The sequence below is a fragment of the Cetorhinus maximus genome, unplaced genomic scaffold (genome assembly GCF_964194155.1).
Source record: "Cetorhinus maximus unplaced genomic scaffold, sCetMax3.hap1.1 HAP1_SCAFFOLD_1238, whole genome shotgun sequence".
NCBI lineage: Eukaryota > Metazoa > Chordata > Chondrichthyes > Lamniformes > Cetorhinidae > Cetorhinus > Cetorhinus maximus.
In genome coordinates, this window is record NW_027597180.1 from 37,501 (window position 1) to 54,878 (window position 17,378).

Genomic DNA, 17,378 nt, shown 5'->3' on the forward strand with positions numbered 1-17,378 from the left:
CAGGTCTCTCTGTCCCACACTGACCCCCAATGTCAGACCTGGGTACAGCAGGTCTCCCTGTCCCACACTGGCCCCCAGTGTCAGACCTGGGTACAGCAGGCCAGTGTTCCACACTGACCCCCAGTGTCAAACCTGGGTACAGCAGGTCTCCCTGTCCCACACTGACCCCCAGTGTCAGACCTGGGTACAGCAGGCCAGTGTCCCACACTGACCCCCAGTGTCAGACCTGGGTACAGCAGGCCAGTGTCCCACACTGACTCCCAGTGTCAAACCTGGATACAGCAGGTCTCTGTCCCACACTGACCCCCAGTGTCAAACCCGGGTATAGCAGGTTTCTCTGTCCCACACTGACACTCAGTGTCAGACTCGGGTACAGCAGGTCACTCTGTCCTACACTGACCCCCAGTGTCAGATTCGAGTACAGCAGGTCTCCCTGTCCCACACTGACACCCAGTGCCAGACCCGGGTACAGCAGGCCTCTTTGTCCCACACTGACACCCAGTGCCAGACCCGGGTACAGCAGGTCAGTGTCCCACACTGACCCCCAGTGTTAAACCTGGGTACAGCAGGTTTCTCTGTCCCACACTGACACCCAGTGTCACATTAGGGTACAGCAGGTCTCTCTGTCCCACACTGACCCCCAGTGTCAAACCCGGGTACAGCAGGTCTCTCTGTCCCACACTGACACCCAGTGTCACATTAGGGTACAGCAGGTCTCCCTGTCCCACACTGATCCCCAGTGTCACATTAGGGTACAGCAGGTCTCTCTCTCTGTCCCATACTGACCCCCAGTGTCAGATTCGGGTACATCAGGTCTCCCTGTCCCACACTGACCCTCAGTGTCAGACCCAGTACAACAGGCCTCTCTGTCCCACACTGACCCCCAGTGTCAGACCCGGGTTCAGCAGGCCTCTCTGTCCCACACTGACCCCCAGTGTCAGACCCGGGTACAGCAGGTCTCTCTGTCCCACACTGACACCCAGTGCCAGATTCGGGTACAGCAGGTCTCTCTCTGTCCCACACTGACACCCAATGTCAGATTCGGGTACAGCAGGTCTCTCTCTGTCCCACACTGACACCCAGTGTCAGTTTCGGGTACAGCAGGTCTCTCCCTGTCCCACACTGACCCCCAGTGTCAGATTCGGGTACAGCAGGTCTCCCTGTCCCACACTGACACCCAGTGTCAGACCCGGGTACAGCAGGTCTCTCTGTCCCACACTGACACCCAGTGTCAGATTCGGGTACAGCAGGTCTCCATGTCCCACACTGACACCCAGTGTCAGATTCGGGTACAGCAGGTCTCTCTGTCCCACACTGACAGCCAGTGTCAGACCTGGGTACAGCAGGTCTCTCTGTCCCACACTGACCCCCAGTGTCAGACCCGGGTACATCAGGTCTCTCTGTCCCACACTGACCCCCAGTGTTAAACATGGGTACAGCAGGTCTCTGTCCCACACTGACAGCCAGTGTCAGGCCCGGGTACAGCAGGTCTCTCTGTCCCACACTGACCCCCAGGCTCAGACCCGTGTGCAGCGGGTCTCTCTGTCCCTCGCTCCCGTTCTCACTCTGGCTCTCGCTCTGTCCCTCGCTCTAGCTCTGGCTTTGCCCTTCCCTCTGGCTCTCGCTCCACCTCTCGCTCGGGCTCCTGCTCTGTCCCTCGCTCTGGCTCTCGCTCGGGCTCCCGCTCTGGCTCTCGCTCCACCTCTCGCTTGCGCTCCCGCTCTGTCCCTCGCTCTGGCTCTCGCTCGGGCTCTGGCTCCCGCTCTGTCCCTCGCTCCACCTCTCGCTTGCGCTCCCGCTCTGTCCCTCGCTCTGGCTCCCGCTCTGTCCCTCGCTCTGGCTCTCGCTCCACCTCTCGCTCTGTCCCTCGCTCTGTCCCTCGCTCGGGCTCTGGCTCCCGCTCTGTCCCTCGCTCCACCTCTCGCTTGCGCTCCCGCTCTGTCCCTCGCTCTGGCTTTCGCTCCACCTCTCGCTCGGGCTCTCGCTCTGCCCCTCGCTCGGGCTCGCGCTCCCGCTCTGTCCCTCGCTCTGGCTCTCGCTCCACCTCTCGCTCGGGCTCTCGCTCTGTCCCTCGCTCGGGCTCGGGCTCCCGCTCTGCCCCTCGCTCGGGATCTCGCTCTGTCCCTCACTCTGGCTCTGGCTCCCGCTCTGTCCCTCGCTCTGGCTCTGTCCCTCGCTCTGGCTCTGTCCCTCGCTCTGTCCCTCACTCTGGCTCTGGCTCCCGCTCTGTCCCTCGCTCTGGCTCTGGCTCTGTCCCTCGCTCTGGCTCTGGCTCTCGCTCTGGCTTTGGCTCTGTCCCTCGCTCTATCCCTCGCTCTGTCCCCCGCTCTTGCTCCCGCTCTGTCCCTCGCTCGGGATCTCGCTCTGTCCCTCGCTCTGTCCCTCGCTCTGGCTCCCGCTCTGTCCCTCACTCTGGCTCCCGCTCTGTCCCTCACTCGGGATCTCGCTCTGTCCCTCGCTCTGGCTCTGTCCCTCGCTCTGGCTCTGGCTCCCGCTCTGTCCCTCGCTCTGGCTCCCGCTCTGTCCCCCGCTCTGGCTCTGGCTCCCGCTCTGTCCCTCGCTCTGGCTCTCGCTCTGTCCCTCACTCTGGCTCTCGCCCTGCCCCTCGGTCGGGCTCTCGCTCTGTCCCTCGCTCTGGCTCTGGCTCCCGCTCTGTTCCTTGCTCTGGCTCTGGCTCACGCTCTGTCCCTCGCTCTGGCTCTGGCTCCCGCTCTGTCCCTCGCTCTGGCTCTGGCTCCCGCTCTGTCCCTCGCTCTGGCTCTGGCTCCTGATCTGTCCCTCACTCGGGCTCCTGCCCTGTCCCTCGCTCTGGCTCTGGCTCTTGCTCTGCCCCTCGCTCTGGCTCCCGCTCTGCCCCTCGCTCTGGCTCTTGCTCTGTCCCTCGCTCTGGCTCCCGCTCTGTCCCTCGCTCTGGCTCTGGCTCCCGCTCTGTCCCTCGTTCGGGCTCCCGCTCTGTCCCTCGCTCTGGCTCTGGCTCTTGCTCTGTCTTTGCTATGGCTCTTGCTCTTGCTCTGTCCCTCGCTCTGGCTCTGGCTCTTGCTCTGTCCCTCGCTCTGGCTCCCGCTCTGTCCCTCACTCTCACTTTGTCCCTCGCTCTAACTCTCTGCCCTCTCTTGCAGCTCAGTGATGACCTGAAGACCAATCTGAGAGTGACAATGATCGAAAAATACCGGGTGGAAGGAGACACGAAAATTACCAAGGCCGTCGACAAACTTCAGCAAGAAGTGAGTAATCTAACACGGTGAGAGTGAGCTGAGCCGGGGAGAGTGAGCGCCGGGGTGATTAACCCGGGGAGAGTGAGCACTGGGGAGATTGACCCGGGGAGAGTGAGCGCCGGGGTGATTAACCCAGGGAGAGTGAGCACTGGGGAGATTGACCCGGGGAGATTGACCTGGGGAGAGTGACCCGGGGAGAGTGAGCGCTGGGGAGATTGACCTGGGGAGATTGACCCGGGGAGAGTGAGCGCTGGGGAGAGTAACCCGGGGAGAGTGAGCGCTGGGGAGATTGACCCGGGGAGATTGACCCGGGGAGAGTGAGCGCTGGGGAGATTGACCCGGGGAGATTGACCCGGGGAGAGTGAGCGCCGGGGTGATTAACCCGGGGAGAGTGAGCACTGGGGAGATTGACCCGGGGAGAGTGACCCGGGAAGAGTGAGCGCCAGAGAGAGTGAGCGCCGGGGAGATTGACCTGGGGAGAGTGACCCGAGGAGAGTGAGCGCTGGGGAGATTGACCCGGGGAGAGTGAGCGCCGGGGAGATTGACCTGGGGACCCGGGAAGAGTGAGCGCTGGGGAGATTGACCCGGGGAGATTGACCCGGGGAGAGTGAGCACTGGGGAGATTGACCCGGGGAGAGTGACCCGGGGAGAGTGAGCGCTGGGGAGATTGACCCGGGGAGAGTGAGCGCTGGGGAGATTGACCCGGGGAGAGTGACCCGGGGAGAGTGAGCACTGCGGAGATTGACCCGGGGAGAGTGACCCGGGGAGAGTGAGCGCTGGGGAGAGTGAGCGGCGGGGAGTGACCTGGGGAGAGTGACCCAGGGAGAGTGACCACCGGAGAGAGTGAGCGGCGGGGAGTGACCTGGGGAGAGTGACCCAGGGAGAGTGACCATCTGAGAGAGTGAGCGGCGGGGAGTGACCTGGGGAGAGTGACCCAGGGAGAGTGACCATCCGAGAGAGTGAGCGGCGGGGAGTGACCTGGGGAGAGTGAGCCTGGAGACTTTTTGGACTTTGCTTGTGTTGGTTGCAGGGTTAATACAACAACAATTGTATTGAGAATGGCATCATTAATGTCCTAAAATGTCCCAAGAGTATTACAAACCAGAAATATTTTCTGAGCTGTAAAAGGAGATATTAGGTCAGATAACCAAAAGCTTGGTCATAAGTTGGTTGCAAGAAGAGTCTTAAAGTGGGGGAAGTGATATAAAGAGGTAGAGAGATGTGGGGAGGGAATTCCAGAGCTTGGGTCTAGGTAACTGAAGGCATGACCACCAGTGGTGGAGCAATTCTGATTGGTAATGCACAAGATGCCAGAATTCGAGGAGTGCAGGTATCTCGGAGGGTTAAGGGCTAGAGCAGATTATAGAGATAGGGAGGATCGAGGCCACTGAGGGCTTTGAAAACAAGGATAAGAATTTTAAAGTCAAGATGCTACTTGACTGGGAGCCAATGTAGGTCAGCGTGCACAGGGGTGATAGGGCAATGGGACTTGCTGCAAGTTAAGACACAAGCAGCAAAATTTTAGAGATTGTCAAGGTTACGGAGGGTAGAACGTGGAAGACCACCCAGGAACAGTCAAGTGCATTGGAATAGTAAAGCCTCAAGGTAACGCAACCATGGGTGAGGGGCTCAGCAACAGATAAGCTGAGACAGGGTGAAGTTAAATGATGTTACAGAGGTGGATAAAGGCGGTTTTAGATACGACATGAATATTGGGTCAGAAGCTCATCTCAGATCAAATGTGACACCAAGTTTGTGAACAGACTGGCTTAATCTCAGATAATAAAAACAGAAAATGCTGGAAAAACTCAGTAGCTCTGGCAGCATCTGTGGAGAGAGAAACAGAGTTAACGTTTCAAATCCATATGACTCTTCTTCAGAACTAAAGAAATGTGATGGATTTTATACTGTTGACGAGAGGGTGCAGCAAAAGAGAAGGTCAGGGATAGGTGGGAGCTCAGGAGAGATTTGACAAATATGTCATGGACACAAGACAAAGGAAATGGTAATGATAGTGTTAAAGACTAAGGCAGGTGTTAATAGTGGCGTAAAGGCCAGATAGCAGAATGTGCTAATAGCAGAGCAAGGCTCAGGACTTAATCTCAGAGCATTACCAAGGAGAGGGATGGAGTTGGTAGCCAGGAAACAGAATTTGGAATGAGAACAAAAACAATGACTTCAGTCTTCCCAATATTTAAATGGAGGAAATTTCTGCTCATCCGGTACCAGATGTTGGGAAAGCAGTCTGATCATTTAGCAACAGTGGAGGAGCCAAGAGAGGTTGAACTGCGTATCATCAACATAGATGTGAAAACTAACACCATGCCTTCTGATGATATCGCCAATGGCCAGCAAATAGATGGGAAATAGGAAAGGATCAAGGACAGATCCTTGGGAAACACCAGAGATAATAGTGTGGGAGCAGGAAGAGGAGCCGTTGTAAGTGATTCCCTGGTTATGATTAGATAGATTACAAAGGAGCCATATGTGGGAGCACCCAGCTTAGCAAGAGTGGAGAGGCGTTGAAGGAGGATGGTATGGTCAACCATGTAAAAGGTTGCAGACCAATCAAGAAGGATGTGGAGGGAAAGTTCACCTTTGTCACTGTCACATATCAGTGTCACGAATGATATCCTAAGAGTCATTTAGGTACTGTGACAGGGAGAGAAACCTGATTGGAGGGATTTAAGCATGGAGTTATGGGAAAGACACAAGCGGATTTGGGAAGTGACAATATATCGAGGATTTCAGAGAGGAAAGGGCAGTTAGAGTTGGGATGGTGGCTGTAAGGATTGGGGTTGTTGTGGTTTGGTCTTTTTGAGGAGGGAGTGATGATGGTAGATTAAAGGAGGGAGAAACAGTACCTGAAAAGAGAGAATGGTCGGAACAATGTATAACTTTGAGTTTAATTTATATTTGTATGTTAAGAAAGGCGGAACATGGTTCTAGTTTCATTTAGAGTTTTTTGTGAGTTTGGTGCTAGGAAGTCTGGAGGCTGTTTATATACATGCATTTTTAATAAGTTTTTACAACCCTTGCCAAGTGAAGAGATAGGATTACAAAAGGGTTAGTGGCTTAGTGAATTTAGGAAAACAAATAAGGTAGAAAAAACTGTGCTATTGCCTAGCGACAGGTGTCCAGGGACACACAGGGCAGGTTAGCCGGTGTGTGTATGCCAGAAAGAGTGAAGGCAGGAGTTCTAAACTCTCTAGCAAGAAATTCTACAAGACTGCTGAGAAACTGAGCTTAGGGAACCCATGTGTTTGCTCTGAAGTTGAATGAATAGTGAGTTTAGATTGTGGTTTTGGGGTGTCTCAGGGAGAAATACCAGCCGGGTAACAGCATCTAGTAAATGCTCAGAAATCCACCAAAAGAAAAAAAATCGCAATGGAGCCAGCCCAAGCAAGAAGCCTTGATGTTGAGATAGTGGTAAATCTTCACTAGGGTTTTATGTCTGTAAGTGAATTTCTGGGATAAAAGGAATAGTGTGAGTTTGAATCATTTTCTGGTGTTTGTATTGAAATCTTTTGTCTAGAGTAATATAGTTTATTTTTCTTGTTTAATAAACTTTCTTTGTGTTATAAGCACAGTGGCAGACTCTTGTGAATGTGTTCAGTAAGTGACCTCCAAAAACAAAGTTAGGATCTATCAAGCCAGGTTTCACTCTGGGATCGGACTTGTCCAGCATTAACATCAGCTGGAATCATAACAAGAATCATTAAAAATATTGACTGAAATGGGGACAGTTGTCACTTTAGTGGGAATAGGGTGGAGGATGGAGAGCGGTGAGTCACGTGGAGATGGGATCAGCTCGGAGAAGGTGTGAGGGGAGATTGGAGAGAAATTGGAGAATGAGCGTTTGGGTCTGGGGAAGGGAGGAACGCGGCTGCGGATGAGATTGTCTCAGTTTCAGTGACAAGTGGCTCCGTGAGCTCTCACCAAACTCCTCTGTGTCTTTACCTCTTTAGTTCCACTGCTGTGGGAGCAACAACTCCAAGGACTGGCTGGAGAGCGAGTGGGTGAAGACTGGGAAATCCGGAGACAGAATTGTACCTGACAGCTGCTGCAAAACCGTGAGCACCGGGTGTGGCAAGAGAGACCACCCTTCCAATATCTACAAGGTGGAGGTGAGTGTGGGGACAGGGCCTGACCATCCGGAGAGGGGATCACAGCCAGCAGTGTGTAACGGGGAGGGGTTTCTGTGTAATGGGGAGGGGTTTCTGCGTAACGGGGAGGGGTTTCTGCGTAACGGGGAGGGGTTTCTGCGTAACGGGGAGGGGTTTCTGTGTAACGGGGAGGGGTTTCTGCGTAACGGGGAGGGGTTTCTGTGTAACGGGGAGGGGTTTCTGTGTAACGGGGGAGGGATTTCTGTGTAACAGGGAGGGGTTTCTGTGTAACAGGGAGGGGGAGGGGTTTCTGTGTAACGGGGAGGGGTTTCTGTGTAACGGGGAGGGGTTTCTGTGTAACGGGGAGGGGTTTCTGTGTAACGGGGAGGGGTTTCTGTGTAACGGGGAGGGGTTTCTGTGTAACGGGGAGGGGTTTCTGTGTAACGGGGAGGGGTGTTTGTGTAATGGGGAGGGGTTTCTGTGTAATGGGGACTGGTTTCTCTGTAATGGGGAGGGGTTTCTGTGTAACGGGGAGGGGTTTCTGTGTAACGGGGAGGGGTTTCTGTGTAACGGGGAGGGGTTTCTGTGTAACGGGGAGGGGTTTCTGCGTAACACGGGGAGGGGGAGGGGTTTCTGAGTAACGGGGAGGGGTTTCTGCGTAACACGGGGGGAGGGGTTTCTGAGTATCGGGGGAGGGGTTTCTGCATAATACATGGAGCGGGAGGGGTTTCTGAGTATCGGGGGTGAGGTTTCTGCGTAACGGGGAGGGGTTTTTGAGTAGCGGGGGAGGGGTTTCTGCATAACGGGGGAGGGGTGTCTGCGTAACAGGGAGGGGCTTCTACATAACGGGGAGGAGTTTCTGCATAACAGGGGAGGGGTTTCTGTGTAACACGGGGAGGAGGTGGGGTTTCTGAGTAACAGCCACTAGACATCTAGACATTCCTCATTGCTCTGAGCCTTCTATATTCAGCCTGGCTCTCCATTGTATTATCCACCTGACATCTGTCATATTCATCCCTTTTCTGCTTCATTTTACTCTCTCTCTTTCATTATCCTGTGAGCTCTGGATTTGATTGTTCCACCTGTACCCCTCATGAAACGTATCTTGACTGTACCCAAACTATCTCCTCTTTAAACTCAGTCCGTTGTTCCGACACAGTTTTGCCTACTAATCTTTGATTGCAATTTATCTGGACCAGGTCCATTCTTGCCCCATTGAAGTTGGCTTCCCCCATTCCCCCCAACCCCCTAATTAATTATTCTTAGTCTGGATTGCTCCTTGTCTTTTTCCATAGCCAACCTGTGCCACTGTCCCCTAAATGTTCCCCTTGACCCACCTCATCCCCAAGAACCTGGTCTAGCAGTGCCTCCTGCCTCATTGCACTGGACACATACTGTTGTAGAAAATTCCCCTGTGCACGCTGTAGAAACTCTAATCCCTCTCTGCCCTTCACAGTACTACTATCCCAGGCTTTCTCCAGATAATTAAAATGAACATTATATAATTCTTGCACCTCTCTGTAATTTCTTTGCAAATGTGCTCCTCTGCATCCTTCTGACTAGTCAGAGGTCTATGGGCTACACTAAGCAATGTAATTGCACCTTTTTTGTTCCTTTGGTCTAGCCAAATAGTTTCTGTCCTTGACCCCTATGGGGGGAATACTCTCCTTAATCAATACTGCCACCCCTCCCACTTTGTTTCTTTCCCTATCCTTCCTGAACACCCAGTATCCAGGAATATTTAGCACCCAGTCCTGCCTTTATTTAGTCAGGAGTCTGATATTGCCACAACAACATTACCTTTATTTATCGCACTCTTTGTGCATTCACATAAAGGCGCAGTAAACCTCATTTAGACCTCGTTACTTTTCCACTTACTCTGACTCCATCTCATACCTAAGCACCAAGGTGGGAAATAATATCTCTCTCCCAATTCTCTGCACTTGATACTCCTCTCCTGCTTGATACTACCTCCTGCTTCCCATCCCCCTGCCCAGTTAGTGTAAACCCACCCCAGCAGCACGAGCAAACCACCACAATCCACGCAACCCCGTCTCTAGGTGTAACCCATCCGGCCTGTATAAGTCTCATCTCCCACTGAACTGGTCCCAATGTTCCAGGAATCTAAAGCCTCCTACACCATCTCTCAGCCAGGAATTCATCTGTTCCTTCTCTTTCTAAACTGACTAGCAGATGGTACTGAGAGTAATTAAGAGGCTACTACCTTTCAGCTCCTTCCTAACACCTTAAATTCTACCTCCGGGACCTCATCCCTCTTTCTAAGTCATTGGTACTGATGTGGAATGTGACAACTGGCTGTTCACTCCCTCCTCTGCAGCCATAGTGTGACATTCTTTACCCTGGCACCAGGGAGACATGTACCACCCTGGATTCACACCTGTGGCTACAGAAACATCTCTCAGTCCCATAACTATCAAATTTCCATCGCTGTTGCTTTTCCAATTGTCCTCCTAACCCCCTGTATAGCTGAGCCACCCATGGTGCCATGCACTTGTCTCTGGCTTCACTCTCAGACGAACCATCACTCTCATCAGCATTCAGAACAGAAGACTGGTTAGAGGGTGAGATATACTCGGGACACTCCTGCACTACCTGTCTGGTCTTCCTTGACTTGCCTGGTATGTACCCATTCCCTATTGGCCTACAAACCCTGAAGCTGCAGGGTGATTATATCTATAAACGTGCTATCAACGAAGCTCTCAACTTCAGGGATACACCGCAGTGAGACCAGCTGCTGCTCAAGCACTAAAGCCCAGAGCTAGAACTGCTGCGGCTAACAATGCTTGCTGTTCAATGTGGCTATCAAGGAGAAGAGAGGTAGCCTGGAGTTCACACATGGAACAGGATGCGTACTCCATGGGTCCAAACTGTCCTGCTATTCCTCTATTTATTAGATTTCCATCCCCAGTTTCTGTAGTTCCTCTGAATAACTGAAGTCCTATTCCCTGGAACTATTCTGATAAAGCTCTGCACTCTCTCTCTAAGCACTTGCTGCATGATGTAGTATAACTGGGAACCCCAATGTGACAGAGTTGTTTTTTTACAGGGAGGCTGTATCACCAAGCTAGAGGGGTTTATCATGGCCCATTTGAAGATTATTGGAGCAGTGGGAATAGGAATCGCCTGCGTCCAGGTAGGAACACAATTGACGGAGACATGGATAGGGAGTAGGAATGTGTGGCTGAACAACCGAGTGCGGAATGCTTGAACACACTGACTGACATGTACAACAGGTCCTAGCTTCACCCCCTCACCTCAGTATCAGTCTGAGTGTCTGAACCCCTGGCTCACAATGATGCCTTTTAACCCCTCTGTCCCCCCACACCTACTGCTAAACCACCCACCCCCAACCCCCAAGATCAGGAACATGTCAGAGCTGAAGTGGTCGGGAAGGCTAAGCTTGATTGGTGCCCAAGGATAGACGCTCTGTGATGCCATGCCCACCTGGAGGATGCCAAATAAACTGACATCTCTTTCATCTTAGAACTCTATTTTAAAAAATCGATGGCAGCAAGGTGTTTAAAATTAGCTGAGAGAACGTCGCAATGTGGAGCTCCTATGTGGCCCCTCGGTCTCACTGTGGAGCTCTCCGTGTGGCCCCTCGGTCTCAGCGTGGAGCTCTCCGTGTGGCCCCTCGGTCTCAGCGTGGAGCTCTCCGTGTGGCCCCTCGGTCTCAGCGTGGAGCTCTCCGTGTGGCTCCTCGGTCTCAGCGTGGAGCTCTCCGTGCGGCTCCTCGGTCTCAGCGTGGAGCTCTCCGTGCGGCTCCTCGGTCTCAGCGTGGAGCTCTCCGTGCGGCCCCTCGGTCTCAGCGTGGAGCTCTCCGTGCGGCCCCTCGGTCTCAGCGTGGAGCTCTCCGTGCGGCCCCTCGGTCTCAGCGTGGAGCTCTCCGTGCGGCCCCTCGGTCTCAGCGTGGAGCTCTCCGTGCGGCCCCTCGGTCTCAGCGTGGAGCTCTCCGTGCGGCCCCTCGGTCTCAGCGTGGAGCTCTCCGTGCGGCCCCTCGGTCTCAGTGTGGAGCTCTTCGTGTGGCCCCTCGGTCTCAGCGTGGAACTCTCCGTGTGGCCCCTCGGTCTCAGTGTGGAGCTCCCTGTGTGAGCGTCCCTCAGTCTTGCGTGACATCCTTGCTGCCCCTCTGGTGTCCTTGCTGTCAGAGCGGGTGATGCGCTGATAATGGAGACTGGATAAAACTGATGTAATGTCCTTTTCTTTGCAGATTTTTGGAATGATCTTTACCTGCTGTCTGTACAGGAACTTGAAAGCAGACACTCCCTATTAGAGTCAGGCTTTAATGCACCTTCCTCCCTGCATTCACAGCTCAACTTTCCATGAAACTGATTGTCATCAGGGATGTGAAATGAGAGGCAGTTCATTATAGGGCCCACCCTCCGGGTCCCCCTCCCCCACCTACTCCCCATCCTCCGGGCCCCCCTCCCCCACCCGCTCCCCACCTCCGGGTCCCCTCCCCCACCCGCTCCCCACCTCCGGGTCCCCCTCCCCCACCCGCTCCCCATCCTCCGGGCCCCCCTCCTCCACCCGCTCCCCACCTCCGGGTCCCCCTCCTCCACCCGCTCCCCACCTCCGGCTCCCCCTCCCCCTCCCCCACCCGCTCTCCACCTCCGGCTCCCCCTCCCCCACCCGCTCCCCACCTCCGGGTCCCCCTCCCCCACCCGCTCCCCACCTCCGGGTCCCCCTCCCCCACCCGCTCCCCACCTCTGGGTCCCCTCCCCCACCCGCTCCCCACCTCCGGGCCCCCCTCCCCCACCCACTCCCCACCTCTGGGTCCCCTCCCCCACCCAATCCCCATCTCTGTGTCCCCTCCCCCACCCGCTCCCCCGCTCTGGGTCCCCCTCCCCCACCCGCTCCCCACCTCTGGGTCCCCTCCCCCACCCAGCTCCTGTAACATAACCCTCAGTAATAACTGGCCAGTTAGGATTAGGGTCCATTGATGAGAAGCCTGGAGCTGGGCTGGTCCTGGGTATTAATGCCAGCCCTGAGATAAACACGTGACTGAGTGAACCTACCACCATGCTCCTCGGCCACACCTGGCAGTCCCAGTGCACTGAAAACTGGCTGTACATTAAAACTTCCCGAGGAATTCTCCCCTTGAAGCCTTCAAGAGAGAGAGTGAGACCATCTGGGAATAAAGTTCTTGGTTTCACTGGCACTCCCGCCCTCGGGTAGTTTGAAAGGATGCCGCCATTCTCTGCCAATGCAGAGTGATGCATTAATAGCCTCTCCTTGGGTCATCTTGGCCTGATTTCACTGACCAATGGTAGGCCAGCTCCTCTAACCCCCCCTGCTCCTACACCCCGAGCTTATACTCCTGACATGCTCCCTTGCTCACCCCCGCTGCGTGGACACCATCCTCTCCAGGGACTGCCTCGTTTTTGGTGCACACCCTGTACAGACTGAAGAACAGGGCCCTACAGCCAGCCCCAGACACGAGAAGGAGGACGATGAATGTGTCACTCAGGAGTCATGGCCTTCTTGTGATGTCTGCTGTGAACACATCCAGTAACAGAATCTGGGCCTGGGAACTGCGCTTCAGATGGACATAATGTTATTAACCTGATCTGGAAATCATGGCTGTCCTTTGACTGCTTGCTGGGGAGGGTGAGGGGAGATAGTTAACAAAACAATTAACATTTAAACTGATGACTGTAAACTGTGCTGATTCTGTGTTTGTGCTGGTCGTGCCTTGTGATATCTCTGGAGAACTGTGGTTCCCCAGGCACTCTGTGTTAAAGGTGCTGTGGAGCAGAGAAGATAACGGGAACCCTGAGGGTCTCTGCTCCTCCCTCTAACCTTCTGTTATATTACTGTAGCTGTCACTGATTACAGTGGGGGAGTTCCCCAACCCTGTATTTTTATATTTACTGTAGAAAATAAAGCATAATCTAACACCACACAGTGTCTGAGTGAGAAAACACACACTCTCACCAAAACACTCCGCACACGCTCACCAAAACACTCTGCACACGCTCACCAAAACACTCCGCACACGCTCACCAAAACACTCCGCACACGCTCACCAAAACACTCCGCATACACTCCAAAACACTCCGCACACGCTCACCAAACACACTCCGCACACGCTCGCCAAACACACTCCGCACACGCTCGCCAAACACACTCCGCACACGCTCGCCAAAACACTCTGCACGCGCTCACCAAAACACTCCGCACACGCTCACCAAAACACTCCGCACACGCTCACCAAAACACTCTGCACACGCTCACCAAAACACTCCGCACATGCTCACCAAAACACTCCGCACTCACCAAAACACTCCGCACACGCTCACCAAAACACTCTGCACACGCTCACCAAAACACTCTGCACACACTCACCAAAACACTCCGCACACGCTCACCAAAACACTCCGCATACACTCACCAAAACACTTTGCACACGCTCACCAAACACACTCCACACACGCTCGCCAAAACACTCTGCACGCGCTCACCAAAACACTCTGCACACGCTTGCTAAACACACTCTGCACACGCTCGCCAAACACACTCCGCACACGCTCGCCAAACACACTCCACACACGCTTGCTAAACACTCCGCACGCGCTTGCCAAAACACTCTGCACGCGCTTGCTAAACACACTGCACGCGCTTGCTAAACACTCCGCACGCGCTTGCTAAACACACTCCGCACACGCTCACCAAAACACACTGCCTGCGCTCGCCAAAACACTCCGCACACGCCCGCTAAACATTCTGCACACGCTCGCCAAAACACTCTGCACACCAAAACATTCTGCACACACTCACCGAAACACTCCACACACACTTCCCGAAACACTCCACACACACTTCCCGAAACACTCCGCACACACTTCCCAAAACACTCCGCACACACTCTCACAACCAAATCCTCTGGGGTAGCGAATTCCAAATATTCACAACCCTTTGATGTAATTTCTCCTCATCCCAGTCCTGAATGACCAGTTCCTTATCCTGAGACTGTGCCCCCGTGTTTTAGATCCCCTGACCAGCAGAAACATCCTTTCAATGTCTACTCTGTCAATGAGTTTGCCTCTTGTTCTTAGAAACCCCAGAGAATATAAGTCAGCTGAATATTACTCAGCTTCTCATCATAGGACAACCCCCTCATCCCAGGCAAAAACAAAAATACCTGGAAAAACTCAGCAGGTCTGGCAGCATCTGCGGAGAGGGATACCATTGACATTTTGAATCTGTATGACTCTTCATCAGAACTAAGGAAATAGAGAAATGAGGTGAAATATAAGCTGGTAGAGGGGGGTGGGACAGGTAGAGCTTGATAGGGGGCCAGTGATAGGTAGAGGCAAAGAAGAGATTGCCAAAGATATCATAGACAAAAGGACAAAGGGGTGTTGATGGTGGTGAAATTATCCAAGGAATGTGCTAATGGGGACATTAAGGGTAGCAAGCAGGACAAGCTAGTGGCAGATGGCCCTGTGGGGGTGGGGTGGGGTGGGGGGAAGGGATCGAAATGGGCTAAAAGTTGGAGATAAAACAATAGATCGAAATAAATTTAAAAATAGGTGGGAAAAGAAAAATATATTTTTTTTTAATTATAAATTATTGGAAAAGGGGGATTGGAAAGGGGGTGGAGATGGAGGAGAGAGTTCATGATCTGAAATTGTTGAACTCAATATTAAGTCCAGAAGGCTGTAAATCTCATCCCAGGGACCAATTTAGAGAACCTTCACTGTACCACCTCCAATACAACTATATCCTTCCTTAAGTATGGAGACCAAAACTACTCACAGTACTCCAGCTGTGGCCTCGCCAAAACCCTGTATAATGTAGCAAGACATCTTTATTCCTGCACTCAATTCCCTTGCAATAAAGGATAACATCCCCTTTGCCTTTCTAATTGCTTGCTGTACCTGCATGGTAACTTTCTGTGTTCCTTGTCTCTCAAGTCTCTTTGAACATCAACACTTACAAAACCTTTCAAACAATATTCTGCTTTTCTACTCTTGCAACCAAAGCAAACAGACTCACACTGCCCTACATTATACTCCATCTGCCATCTTGTTGGCCACTCACTTCATCTGTCCTTATCTCTTTGACAATCAAGCACCTGAAAGCAGACCTCATTAAAAATAACAGTCCCCAGATATTTCTTTTTATTTTAAATCCTAATGGAGATTTCATTCTGCCTTTGGATGAGGTTCCATCAAAAATATAAAGCCCGCCTGGCCGTCAGCTGTAAGGTTGGACGGGCCACGAAAACTTGCTTATAATTTGGCCATTAATGGGTTCAATTGCTCGCTTAATTGGCGGTAGGTGCTCTTCCAACATTTGCACATGCCCGCCGAGCGAAATATCGCGCGAGTGCGTGATGACATCAGGATGCTCGCCAGACGTCATCTCATGCAATTTTATGCCTGTTTGGGTTAGGCATGCGCCCACTCATGGGACCTAAAATTCTGGCCCCTGTTTCTTCATCTAAGTCGTTCCCAGGGGATGTGGTGGGGTAGTATCCCAGAGATCCAGGGTAATGCTCTGGGGGCCTGGGTTTGAATCCCACCACAGCAGATGGTGAAATTTGAATTCAATAAAAAAATCTGGAATTAAAAGCCTAATGATAACCATGAACCCATTGCCGATTGTTGTAAAAACCCACCTGGTTCACTGATGACCTTTAGGGAAGGAAATCTGCTATCCTTACCTGGTCTGGCCTACATGTGACTCCAGACCCACAGCAAAATGGTTGACTGTTAAATGCCCTCTGAAATGGCCTAACAAACCATACAGTTCTCAATGGCAATAAGGGATGGCCAATAAATTCTGGCCTAGCAAGCAACGCCCCCATCCCATGCAGCACTTCACTATTCACTGCCTGCCAACTTGAAAATACCCTGTTTATGCCCCACTCTATGCTTTCTGTCTTTTAACCAATCCTCTACCCATGCTAAAATACTACTCCAAACTCCCGGAGCCCTTATCCTACCTCTTAAACTTTCATGTGGTACTGTATTAGTGTGCCTTTTGGAAATCCAGGTATACTACATCTACCGGTTCCCCATTATCTAATTCTCTAAAAGCTCAAAAAAGAGCAAACAATGTCTATTTACACAGTAAACAGCATCTATTTACACAGTAAACAGAGTTTATTTACACAGTAAACAGCGTCTATTTACACAGTAAGTTACCTTTGCTTTCAGTCTAGACATCATTTTACGATCATGGTGCACTTATTTTGATGAAGCTTGAGGTTGCCCATTGGGTTGGTCATGTTCCTCATGGCATCATCACATGATCTTGATATGCTACACCCCTACACCCCTGCCTTAGGTCAACCAGCATCGCAATACTGGCTTCGCACCATCACTGTCAATTGAAAAGCAAATATACTCCTCATTACCTACATTGTTAGAACTCACAGGTAAAGGGTGCTGAAAGAACGTGTAAAGCAAAACACAATTTGCAATTCCCGATAATATTTCTCCTGGGTTACACAGAACAATACCCTGGAGATTAATCTTTACTAGCTGCTGATTCTGGGGCGGGCCTGCAGTGATGGCAACATTAATGGGACGAGCGGGAGCCACACATAGACTCAAGTGACATGGATGATTGTGGCAGTGTGCCAATGGCTGGAATATTCCAGAACATAAACAGGCTGCTCAACTCGACAAACTTCAAACAAATAAATCTTAATAAAGGAGCTTTGCCTCTCTGGGAGGATTGAGCCAAGGCACTGCTGTGTAATCTTGTGCTTCAGATAACCCAGTAATGAATTTGCTGATCTGGTATTGAGCACAAAGAGAGGGGATTACAACCCCTAATAACAAACAAATTGTGAGTAAATTACTTGAGATGGAGTGGGAGGGATGAAACTCGCACAGTCCTGTATGTTACTAAACTGCTTTTAAAGGAGAAATATGTTTTAATTCATTGTGGGTCAGTCTGTACCCTAATCCCCATTCATTGTGAGTCTGTCTGTACCCTATTCTCCTTTCACTGGGGGTCAGTCTGTACCCTAATCCCCATTCATTGTGAGTCTGTCTGTACCCTATTCTCCTTTCACTGG

General features: G+C 52.3%; 1 protein-coding gene and 1 long non-coding RNA gene across 3 annotated transcripts in view; one reads left to right on the top strand and one right to left on the bottom strand.

The window, feature by feature from the left end:
* Positions 1-11,770, top strand: part of LOC144675946 (CD151 antigen-like) — a gene marked incomplete at its 5' end in the record, with an annotated part of 15,051 nt that extends 3,281 nt beyond the window's left edge. The window contains 4 exons of the mRNA XM_078536465.1: positions 3,120-3,224; positions 7,184-7,342; positions 10,389-10,475; positions 11,553-11,770. Coding sequence (XP_078392591.1) covers positions 3,120-3,224; positions 7,184-7,342; positions 10,389-10,475; positions 11,553-11,615 — 414 coding nt within the window. The remainder of the gene's footprint in view (positions 1-3,119; positions 3,225-7,183; positions 7,343-10,388; positions 10,476-11,552) is intronic.
* On the bottom strand, positions 3,263-4,100 carry LOC144675947 (uncharacterized). 2 transcript variants are annotated; one of them, XR_013575210.1, is made up of 3 exons: positions 3,814-4,100; positions 3,524-3,717; positions 3,263-3,465 (listed from the first exon to the last, which is right to left on the bottom strand). It is a non-coding gene; the product is annotated as an uncharacterized LOC144675947 (long non-coding RNA). The 2 variants fall into 2 exon arrangements; XR_013575209.1 differs by lacking the exon at positions 3,263-3,465 and having other exon boundaries at positions 3,483-3,539; positions 3,598-3,717.
* Positions 11,771-17,378: the final 5,608 nt, after the last annotated feature.